Source organism: Procambarus clarkii, chromosome 37, assembly GCF_040958095.1.
Source record: "Procambarus clarkii isolate CNS0578487 chromosome 37, FALCON_Pclarkii_2.0, whole genome shotgun sequence".
NCBI classification, from domain to species: domain Eukaryota; kingdom Metazoa; phylum Arthropoda; class Malacostraca; order Decapoda; family Cambaridae; genus Procambarus; species Procambarus clarkii.
The window spans coordinates 8,069,672-8,081,913 of record NC_091186.1 but is presented as its reverse complement, the minus strand read 5'-3'; the positions used below and the strand labels follow the sequence as shown (position 1 = coordinate 8,081,913).

Genomic DNA, 12,242 nt, shown 5'->3' with positions numbered 1-12,242 from the left:
CAGTCAAAGACATCAGTCACACACCAGTTACACACCAGTGAGGGCGCTGGTGGAGTGGACAGCACGTCGTTTGGTCCGAGGTTCGATTCCCGACGCCAGCGGAAACAGATGAGCAGAGTTTTTTTCACCCTGATGCGCCTGTTACCTTGCAGTAAATATGTACCTGGGAGTTAGACAGCTGTTATGGGCTGCTTCCTGTGTGTGTGTGTACTCACCTAGTTGTACTCACCTAGTTGTGTTTGCGGGGGTTGAGCTCTGGCTCTTTGGTCCCGCCTCTCAACCGTCAATCAACAGGTGTACAGATTCCTGAGCCTATTGGGCTCTATCATATCTACACTTGAACCTGTGTATGGAGTCAGCCTCCGCCACATCACTTCCTAATGCATTCCATTTGTCAACCACCCTGACACTAAAAAAGTTCTTTCTAACATCTCTGGGCTCATTTGGGCACTCAGTTTCCACCTGTGTTCCCTTGTGCGTGTGCCCCTTATGTTAAATAGCCTGTCTTTATCTACCCTATAAATTCCTTTCAGAATCTTGAATGTGGTGATCATGTCCCCCTAACTCTTCTGTCTTCCAGCGAAGTGAGGTTTAATTCCCGTAGTCCTTCGTAGCTCATACCTCTCAGCTCGGGTACTAGTCTGGTGGCAAATCTTTGAACCTTTTCCAGTTTAGTCTTATCCTTGACTAGATATGGACACCATGCTGTGGCTGCATACTCCAGAATTGGCCTGACATATGTGGTATACAAAGTTCTGAATGATTCTTTACACAGATTTCTGAATGCCGTTCGTATGTTGGCCAGCCTGGCATATGCCGCTGATGTTATCCTCTTGATATGTGCTGCAGGAGACAGGTCTGGCGTGATATCAACCCCCACGTCTTTTTCTTTCTCTGACTCCTGAAGAATTTCCTCTCCCAGATGATACCTTGTATCTGGCCTCCTGCTCCCTACACCTATCTTCATTACATTACATTTGGTTGGGTTAAACTCTAACAACCATTGGTTCGACCATTCCTTCAGCTTGTCTAGGTCTTCTTGAAGCCTCAAACAGTCCTCTTCTGTCTTAATCCTTCTCATAATTTTGGCATCGTCCGCAAACATTGAGAGAAATGAATCTATACCCTCCGGGAGATCATTTACATATATCAGAAACAAGATAGGACCGAGTACAGAGCCCTGCGGGACTCCACTGGTGACTTCACGCCAATCGGAGGTCTCACCCCTCACCGTAACTCTCTGCTTCCTATTGCTTAGGTACTCCCTTATCCACTGGAGCACCTTACCAGCTACACCTGCCTGTCTCTCCAGCTTATGTACCAGCCTTTTATGCGGTACAGTGTCAAAGGCTTTCCGACAATCCAAGAAAATGCAGTACACCCAGCCCTCTCTTTCTTGCTTAATCTTTGTCACCTGGTCGTAGAATTCTATTAAGCCTGTCAGGCAAGATTTACCCTTCCTGAACCTATGTTGGCGATTTGTCACAAAGTCCCTTCGCTCCAGATGTGTTACCAGGTTTTTTCTCACGATCTTCTCTATCACCTTGCATGGTATACAAGTCAAGGACACTGGCCTGTAGTTCAGTGCCTCTTGCCTGTCGCCCTTTTTGTATATTGGGACAACATTCGATGTCTGTCATATTTCTGGTAGGTCTCCCGTCTACAGTGACTTACTATACACTTGGAGAGTGGCAAGCAAAGTGCCTCTGCACACTCTTTCAGTACCCAAGGTGATATCCGTCTGGACCATCAGCCTTTCTAACATCCAGATCCAGCTGGTGTCTCTTGACCTCCTCTCTCGTAATTTCGAACTCTTCCAAGGCTGCCTGGTTTACCTCCCTTTCTCCTAGCACAGTGACCTCACCTTGTTCTATTGTGAAGACCTCCTGGAACCTCTTGTTCAGTTCTTCACACACCTCTTTGTCATTCTCTGTATACCTGTCCTCGCCTGTTCTAAGTTTCACTACCTGTTCTTTCACTGTTGTTTTCCTACTGATGTGACTGTGGAGTAGCTTTGGTTCGGTCTTGGCTTTGTTTGCTATATCATTTTCAAAACTTTTCTCTGCTTCTCTTCTCACCCTGACGTACTCATTCCTGGTTCTCTGGTATCTCTCTCTGCTTTCTGGTGTTCTGTTATTCCGAAAGTTCCTCCACGCCCTTTTGTTCAGTTTCTTCGCTTCCATACATGCCCCATTGATTCTTCTGTTGCGTCTCGGATTTTTTCCTTTGGGCCGGGATGAACCTGTTTACTGCCTCCTGACACTTTTGGGTAACATAGTTCATCATACGTTGTACAGACTTATCTCTGAGGTCTGTGTCCCGAGGTCTGTGTCCCTTAGGAAATACCTTGTGTGTGTGTGTGTGTACTTACCTAATTATACTTACCTAATTGTGCTTGCGGGGGTTGAGCTTTGGCTCTTTGGTCCCGCCTCTCAGCTGTCAATCAACTGGTGTACAGATTCCTGAGCCTACTGGGCTCTATCATATCTACATTTGAAACTGTGTATGGAGTCAGCCTCCACCACATCACTGCCTAAAGCATTCCATTTATTAACTACTCTGACACTGAAAAAATTCTTTCTAACGTCTTTGTGGCTCATCTGGGTACTAAGTTTCCACCTGTGTCCCCTTGTTCGTGTCCCACCCGTGCTGAAGAGTTTGTCTTTGTCCACCCTATCAATTCCCTTGAGAATTTTGTAGGTGGTTATCATGTCTCCCCTTACTCTTCTGTTTTCCAGGGATGTGAGGTTCAGCTCCTTTAGCCTTTCCTCGTAGCTCATTCCTCTCAGTTCCGGGACGAGCCTGGTGGCATGCCGCTGAATCTTCTTTAGCTTTGTCTTGTGTTTAACTAGGTATGGACTCCAGGCTGGAGCTGCATACTCCAGGATTGGTCTTACATAGTGGTATACAGGGTTCTGAAAGATTCTTACACAAGTTTCTAAAGGCAGTTCTTATGTTGGCCAGTCTAGCATATGCCGCTGATGATATTATTTTGATGGGGCCTCTGGGGACAGGTTCGGTGTGATATCAACCCCCAAATCTTTCTCTCTATTTGACTCTTGCAGGATTTCACCTCCCAGATGATACCTTGTGTTCAGCCTCCTGCTCCCTTCGCCTAATTTCATCACCTTATACTTTCCCGAGTTGAACTTTAGCAGCCATTTTCTAGACCATTCCTCCAGTTTGTCCAGGTCATCCTGTAGTCTCTGTCTATCTTCATCCGTCTTGATTCTTCTCATAATTTTTGCATCATCAGCAAACATCGAGAGGAATGAGTCTATACCCTCCGGAAGATCGTTTACATATATTAGAAACAGGATGGGTCCAAGTACTGAGCCCTGTGGGACTCCGCTGGTGACATCTCGCCACTCTGATGTCTCCCCCCTCACCGTTACTCACTGTTTCCTGTTGCTTAAGTACTTCCTTATCCACTGGTGCACCTTCCCTTTTACTCCTGCCTGTTGCTTCAACTTTTTTAACAGCCTTTTATGGGGTACTGTGTCAAAGGCTTTTTGACAGTCCAGGAAAATGCAGTCGGCCCACCCTTCTCTTTCCTGCCTAATTTTTGTTGCCTGGTCATAAAATTCTATTAAACCTGTGAGGCACGAGTTACCATCCCTGAACCCATGTTGGTGGTGCGTTACAAAGTTATTTCCCTCCAGATGCTCTACGAGCTTTTTCCTCACGATCTTCTCCATCACCTTGCATGGTATACAAGTTAAGGAAACTGGCCTGTAGTTCAGTGCCTCTTGCCTGTCACCCTTCTTGTATATTGGGACCACGTTGGCTGTCTTCCAACTTTCTGGTAAGTCTCCTGTTTCCAGTGACCTGTTATACACCATAGAGAGTGGCACACTTAGTGCTTCTGCACCTTCCTTTAGTATCCATGGTGAGATTCTGTCAGGCCCAACAGCCTTTGTCACATCCAGCTCTAGCAGACACCTTTTGACCTCATCACTGGTGAGGTCAAATTCCTCCAAGGCTGCTTGGTTTGCCACCTCCTCACTTAGTGCAGGGGCTTCTCCTTGTTCTATTGTGAAGACCTTCTGGAATATCTTGTTGAGTTCTTCACACACTTCCTTGTCATTCTCTGTGTATCTGTTCTCCCCTTTTTGCAGCTTTATCACTTGTTCCTTCACTGCTGTTTTCCTCCTGATGTGGCTGTGGAGCAGCTTTGGTTGGGTCTTGGCTTTACGCGCGATGTCATTTTCAAACTGTCTCTCTGCTTCCCTCCTCACTCTGAGGTACTCATTTCTGGCCCCTCTGGTATCTCTCCCTGCTCTCTGGTGTTCTGTTATTTCTGTAGTTTCTCCATGTTCTTTTACTCAGTTGCTTTGCTACCTTGCATTCCTGGTTGAACCATGGGTTTTTCTGTTGTTTTTCGTTTTTCTCCTTTTGGATGGGGATAAACCTGTCTGCAGCTTCCTGGCACTTCTGGGTGACAAAATCCATCATGACCTGCACATTTTTGTCTCTAAGTTCTGTTTTCCATGGTATTCCCCTGAGGAAGTTCCTCATCTCGTCATATTTTCCTCTTCGGTAATTCAGTCTTTTCCCCTCCACTCCCATCCTTGGATAGGTTATCCCTACCTCCACCAAGTAATCAAAGGTCAGTACACTGTGGTCACTCATTCCTATGGGGGCTTCAACTTTGACTTCCCTTATTTCTGACTCATTCAGGGTGAATATCAAGTCGAATCTAGCTTTTTCTTCATTGCCTCTCACTCTTGTGGGTTCCTTGACATGCTGGCTCAGAAATTTCCTTGTTGCCACTTCCAAGAGTTTAGCTCTCCACGTATCTGCACCACCATGTGGGTCCCCATTCTCCCAGTCTATCTTTCCATGGTTGAAATCGCTCATGATTAAGAGTCTTGAGCCATTCCTGCAGGCAACTGAAGCTGCTCTCTCTATTATATTAATGCGTGTGTGTGTGTGGGTGGGTGTCACAATCGACTTACTAATGGTCCAGGACGGACCAAAACGTCGTCGTCTCTTCAATTTCTAGTGTGTGGTTTGGTCAACAGTATTAACTATCATACTATCCATAATTGACTGAAGCATGCACAGTATTGACAACATGGCAGAACTCACAAAGCTCTGCTCATACAGAACCCAAACATTTATGACAACAATGTTGTGCAACAGTTTCTGATTCACTGTAATTTGATTAGCCTACTTTGCATATTTTTAACAAATTAAGTCAATAATAACGCACTAAAGTCTAATGGATTGGCATAAATCACAGTTACAGATATCACAACCATCCAGATTCACCGAGTTGTCACCAAGACGACCCCAGCTGTTACAGGCGACGTAGTGTCCAGACCTGTTGACCAGTCACCAAGACGACCCCCAGCTGTTACAGGCGACGTAGTGTCCAGACCTGTTGACCAGTTACCAAGACGACCCCAGCTGTTACAGGCGACGTAGTGTCCAGACCTGTTGACAAGTTACCAGGACGACCCCAGTTCACTGTTCATCATGGCGGTAAGAATTATTTTACTTTATAACCCCGCCGATCCTTATAAATAATGGCCAAAGGCCATTTCATACACCCGCCAATACCCCTGTTAAGGAATGAAAAACGGTTTACTCGCGACTGATGACGTCCGAACACTTCCGAAACAAGTGCTTCGCTGACGACATCTGTTCGAACCACAATGTTATAAATGCTTCATCCACGTACTTCAAACACAAATAAATGCAAACAGAACCTAAACACCAACCCTAACCTATGCTTAACTATACATAGAATTTTAATGTATAATACTGTAATATTAATTTTCATATGTAAACAAACCAATTTTTAATACACAGTATGTTAAAATTGATGAATGCGCCTCGGGAAGCCGGACGCTGCTTTAAATAGCCTTGTGTACGGACGGGTTGGATCATCACCTGATGATGGGGAGAACAATTATATTGTTGTGCTGAGTAATGTGTGCTAGAGGGAAGGAAGCTTGGCGCTTGTGGCCCACTTCTCTGTGAACGTGAAGGATAAATTTGTAATACTAATTATAAAAATAATACAAATACACGTTTAAAACAAATATCACAGAGGGTCTGATTGCAAGGTTTTCATAAAGGTATTTATATGTTCTTATAAAGTAACTGATCCCCCGCGGAGTTTTAGGCAGACACCAATCGGGGTCCAAGAGCTAAAGCTCGATCTTGCAGGCACAAATATGTGAGTACACACTAACATTATTATGTGTGTAAATGGAGCTGCCATCTGCTGGGGGAACTGGTGACTCACAAGTCAGCTATATGACCCAGACAACCAGTGTTTACGTAGTTTGGGTCAGTGTTACTAATACTCTACTCACCTAATTGTGCTTGCAAGGGTTGAGCTCTGGCTCTTTGGTCCCGATTCTCAACCGTCAATCAACAGGTGTACAGGTTTCTGTGCCTATTGGTTTATCATATCTACACTTGAAACTGTGTATGGAGTCAGTCTCCGCCACATCACTTCCTAATGCATTCCATTTGTTAACCACTCTGGCACTAAAAAAATTCGTTCTAATATCTCTATCTGCTGTCTAAGGAGTTACTTGTTTTGCTCTCCCTCTGATATTATTTCTCTTAGTTCTGTGGTGATCCTGGATCTCCAGGTTCCCCTTTGTATTCTTGAGAGAGCCGGATTGTTGTCCTTGTCTCTTATAAACACCGTGAGTCTTCAGAGGCCTAGTGTGTACCATGGCCTGGAAGGTTCCAGGTATACAGCTACTGATGCCTAGTGTGGTACCCAAGGCCTGGAAGGTTCCAGGTATACAGCTACTGAGGCCTAGTGTGGTACCCAAGGCCTGCAAGGTTCCAGGTATACAGCTACTGAGACCTAATGAGGTACCCAAGGCCTGGAAGGTCTTGGGTATCACACCTGGAAGGTCTTGAGAAGGCTTTGTATATAAATAAATAAATTAATTAAAAAATATGTATACAGCTTCTGAGGCCTAGTCTTGTACCCAAAGCCTGGAAGGTTCCAGGTGTACAGCTACTGAGGCCTAGTATGATTCCCAAAGCTTGGAAGGTTCCAGGTATAAAACTGCTGATGCATAGTGAGGTACCCAAGGCCTGGAAGGTTCCAGATATACATCCTCTGAGGCCTAGTGTTGTACCAAAAGCTTGGAAGGTTCCAGGTATTCAGCTAACAGAGGTCTTGTGTGGTGACCAAGGCCTGGAAGTTTCCACGTATAGCTACTGTGGTCTTGTGTGGTACCCAAGGCTTGGAAGGTTCCAGGTATACGGCTACTGAGGCATAGTGTGGTGCCCAAAGCCTGGAAGTATCCAGGTATACAGCTACTGAAGCCTAGTGTGGTACCTAAGGCCTAGAAGGTTCCAGGTATGCAGCAGACTCCTGGTTCAACTTTGCTGCCGAGTGGACGTCTGGACGCCTCTGCCACCTCCTTTTGTTCTGCGATTTGGATTTGATACTGTCGTTTGGCATTCCACTTCAACGGCCCTGCTGTTCGACGTCTGGTTCACATATCGCCTTGTGTCACGGGATTGTTGATAGTTTTTTTTTTTTTTTTTTGACGTGTCCTGGCTGGTTCTTCCAGCGGGGTGACGGTGACTGGCGCCGGCTTGGCCGAGTGGTGCCGGGAGTTGGTGGGCTCCTGGTGTGCCCTCAGTCGTGGTGGGCGGCTTGCTTCTGCTCTGCCTGCAGCCAAAAGTGACGTTATTTTTAAGAGGACGGGTTGCAACCTGTCCTCTTAAAAAGAACGTCGCTTTTGGCCGTTTACCCGTATGGAAAAAATTGAAAATAAATTTGGGATTTTTTTTTCAACAACAGTAAGTTAAGGGTCCTCTGATAGGTTAGGTGGGCAGGAAATTCTCATAAAGTTTCAAAACGTTATGAAAAACGTTAATTTAAAGTGTCCTCTTATAACCTCTGCGCGTACGCCGGACGACTCAAATAGAAAACGGAACAGAACGTCACTTCTGTGAGTCGATTTCATTTCAAATTACGTCCAAATTTGGCCATATCGCGCATACCAGCCAAAAGTGACGTTATTTTTAAGAGGACGGGTTGCTGCCTGAGGGCACTGGATGACTTTTGCGTTTTAGCTGAGGGCCGAGTTTTTGGTTTTTGTTCTTTGTGTTGGACGGGGCCGGTGCTTGTCACCCCTGAGGGGACTCCTGGGGCTCCCCAATCATCTGCCTGTCTGCGTTGCTTTGCCGCGAGGCAAGTTAGTTTCCAGTGATGGGCGTCACTCGTTTCGCGATTACTAGGTTTCCCGTTTCACCTGTCCAGGCTTTGCGATTAACCCTTCACGGGTCCGCCGGGGTGCATCCGATCCCTCGATCCCAGTTTGAGGTATGTTTATGAGTCGGTAATAATATCCCAACTCTGGGATTTGTTTGTCAGTAATATTATCCCATCTCTGGGATATATTTATCTCTCAGTAATAATATCTCAGCTCTGATATGTTTGTCAGTAATATTATCCCAGCTCAGAGATACGTTTATCTGTCAGTAATATTAACCTTTTTGGGGATATATTTGTCTTTAATATTATTCCTACTCTGCAATATATTTGTGAGAAATATTTGACCTCGGGAAAATGTTTGTCAGCAATATTGGCCCTGGTCTAACATAGCTAATTAACTACTTTACATATTTTTAATTTATGTATTACATACAATGTTAAGTAAATGATCAAACAACTTTATCTTTACACAGGATAACAACAACGTTGAGGAATGTTCAGTCTGTTTTGGTTGTTACGATGAATCTCAGCTACGGCCTCGCTCATTGCCTTGTGGACACACATTCTGCTCCCAGTGTGTTGACAATGGTGTCAAGAATGGTCAACTGACCTGCTTTAGCTGTCGTGCCCAGCACAGTGCCACAGCTGCTGCTCACTTTCCCATCAATTATGGTATGGAGGCTGTTATTAGAAGACTTAAAGATACCCAGGTGGTGTCAGGGGACACAGTGGCAGCAACACTTTATAACGCTTCCACGAGAGGCATCAGCAAGAAGTTACGGTCTCTGGTGGAGGAGCAGAAGAGCAGCATCAGCAGCCTCATTACCAGTTGTGAAGAGGTACTGTCCCAGCTGGTTGAGTACCGGGGCCAGCTGGGGGACTGGAAGACTCACCACCTTCAACTCCAGGACAGACTCTATGGTCTGGTAGAGAAGAACAAGGCAGCCATGAAGCTCGTGGAAGAGGAGGATACCAGTGTGGAGGACATGACAACACAGGGAGAGGAAGGGAAGTCTCTGCTAGAGGCCATGTTGGGGAGCCTCAACACAGTCAACACAGCCCAGGAGGCCGTCACAACTATAGACACGGCTGATCAGTGCCACGTAGAGGTAGAAGTTTGGCTCCAGAAGTGCCAGGAACTCTTCCCGGGTGTTAAGACTGTCTACACCTCAGTGAAGGTACGCTGCTGAAGGTCACATTGCTGTCATTCAACTGTCTGTAATAATGATTTTTACGTATAATTTCTGGGGGAAGCCCCTTCAGCTCCCCGGAACTTACTAGCAATCATTATTCCGTTCACCTTTAGGTGTTTTTTCACCAGCACAGCAACGCCACCGCCTTTCCAAATTTTTCTGTCCCGTCTCCAAATTGAGAAGCCCCTTGGGAATATGACCTCATTTAAAATAACATCTTCAAGTTTTGTCTCCGTGAGTGAAACAATGTCTGGTGTCTACAGCTGTATTACATCACTTAACTCCAGTATTTTCGATCTCACTCCATCTGTACTATTTGTATACTATTTTCAGGAACATGTTTCCCCTCTCCTAATTCTTCACTACCCCTCTCACTAGCAATTTTGTTGGTTTGCCTTTTTGTACCATTTTACTGGCCTGCCTACCCTTATCACTTTGTAGAAAAAAGAGATAATTTCTTCTTCGTTTCTGGTCTCATTTAGACGTTTTGCCTCTACGAGGTTTAGTTTCAGCTTCTCTCTGTCATCTCTTGAAAGATCTCGTCTTAAATGACCACACTTTTCCATCCTCATCAATTTGTTCCCTCATCAATTCCTTAGTACTTCTTCCATCTGTTTGGCACAGTTTAGAGTGATCCTCAAAGGTTGATCTTTCCCTTTTACATACCTGCCTATTCTTCTGTAGTTGCTCTATGGTAGTAAGACCTTCCATGAGGCCAACAATTTTATCTACTACTATCGCTTCTTTTACAACTCTTTCTGACCTCTGACCTAGATGTTATCTCCTTTTCTTTTCAACCAAAAATTATCATGGACTTACTCCGATCAACTGTGTTTTGCACCAACTTCGGGTTAGATGCCAATTCCTTTCTCCCTTCCAACCTAATGTTTGTTTTATATTGGTTGCTGCAGTGTTTGGCTTCCTTTACTGCTTCTTTATTTTTTTCCGTCTCCTTGGCCACTTGTGCAACGTGTGTGATGTTCCTTGTGCCTGCCTTCCCCCTAGAAAACACAGCTTTAAGGAATGAGAAATATTCCTTGTGACTGCCTGGGCCTTAGAAAACACAACTGTATGGGATGATAAATAGTCTTTGTGACTGCCTGGGCAATAGAAAACACAGCTGTGGGATGTTCCTCGTTCCAGCCTTGGACCTGGAAAACACAGCTGTGAGGGATGAGGGCCCTAGAAAATACAGTTGTGTGGGATGGGAAATGTTCCTTGCGACTGTCTGGGATCTATAAAACACAGGTTGTGTGTGTTACAAGATTGGGTGCTCTGTTGGGGTTAAACTCAAGGTAAGGGAGTTCCACCCAATGGGGGTTTAGGAAAGGCCCGGCCCCCAGGAAAACAATTCCCAGCCAAAGAAATAATACCAAAAATGGTCTATCGTCTAGCATAGATCACCTAACCCTCATCACAAAGGGGTGATGGAAACTCCCGTTAACATTTGCTTTAATATAATTTATTAACCCTAAACCGCCAAGTGCAACATATACTTTACCTCCTCGATCTTACAATACTTTTTTGACTCCATATAGGCAGGAGACGAGAGTTACACACAGCAAAGTATAGGTAAAATCTACGTTCCTTACAAGACAGTACATACCAATGAACTTAACATCTTTAACACGCAACACGTGTTCACTTGTCAGCTCAAAACAACTAAACACTTGGAACTCAAAATAATTGACTTGAGAACACAGACAAATTTACACTTAGAAGATCTAGGGGCACGTAACAACAATGGTATTTTACTTAACCTGGTATAGTGAAGATTAAGGAGAGAATATAATAGAATGGAAGGAGGTTAAAAAGGGAGAGCCACACAAAACTATGTCCGACCAGCCCTGAGCGTAGTTAGAGAAGACTGATTTTTCTCATGCGGCTTTTTGCCGGTGTGAACAACTGATCGTTCAGTAACATTTACTTATCCTCCAATACAATATTAAGTTGCCACTATGCAGTTCTAAATATAACCAACATCCTAACTTTACAATACGTTAATAGAATATTAACACAGTGTTCTTACACTCTGAGCATCTAAAATGGTCTTACATCTGGCAAGGAAACAATTGACTGCAATTTGCCAGAAGGAGGGGCAGCTCGCTTGTATATAAAACTACCAGAGACTTCCTTCCTTCCTTCGTAAACCCCAATCCCCTCTGTGGTCCCTCCTTGCCGTGGTGAGGGGCTCACGTACACCTCCCTGGGACAGGTGTGGGTTGCCTGTGCCCCTCTCCTGCCCCCTCTTTGGGTGGTGTACATGCTGAAGGGCCTTGTGAGCCAAGGCGTAGGGGTCTTGTGAGCCATCGGACCACCCGCTGGAGGGGTCGCCTGTGAGGGGACGGCCCTGAGTGGATGGTTGGGTGTCCAGGCTGGGGCGATAGGGGGAATGGGGTCTTAGCACCAGTGTGGGAGCATGGACGATGTAGTAGGACTCCCCTGTTGAAAAAGGGGAGCACCGCTGGGGACGACACAGCCTTCCTGCACTGGCCCGCACTCGGCCTCCCTGGCTGCCCTTTTAGGTGGTATCCCTTGGTTCCAGGTCCCAAACTTTTGATATTGTTTGCTGAATGGATGACGACACGACTTCTCTTACCCAGACTCATGGGGTGGGCGACCAGGCCCTGAGTCGGACCATCCTGGAAGACCAGGATCTGTAGCCCGCGCTACAGGGCCCGGTTTAGGCCCAGACCGGACTCTTCCTCCCTGCTCCCCTCCCTCCTTTGTGATTGGGTCGAGCCCCAAGCCTGCTGTGGTGACCGCCTCGTCCTCTTGCACGGCTCCATCTCTTATTGTGACTACTGCGCCTTTTGACCCGTCTCTCTCTAAAAGTTCTCATC

General features: G+C 45.6%; 1 protein-coding gene across 1 annotated transcript in view; it reads left to right on the top strand.

Moving 5' to 3' along the window:
* The first annotated feature begins 5,251 nt into the window (after positions 1–5,251).
* Positions 5,252–12,242, top strand: part of LOC123765810 (uncharacterized) — a 50,470-nt gene continuing 43,479 nt past the window's right edge. The window contains exons 1-2 of the mRNA XM_045754573.2: positions 5,252–5,487; positions 8,680–9,384. Coding sequence (XP_045610529.2) covers positions 5,482–5,487; positions 8,680–9,384 — 711 coding nt within the window. The 5' untranslated portion in view covers positions 5,252–5,481. The remainder of the gene's footprint in view (positions 5,488–8,679; positions 9,385–12,242) is intronic.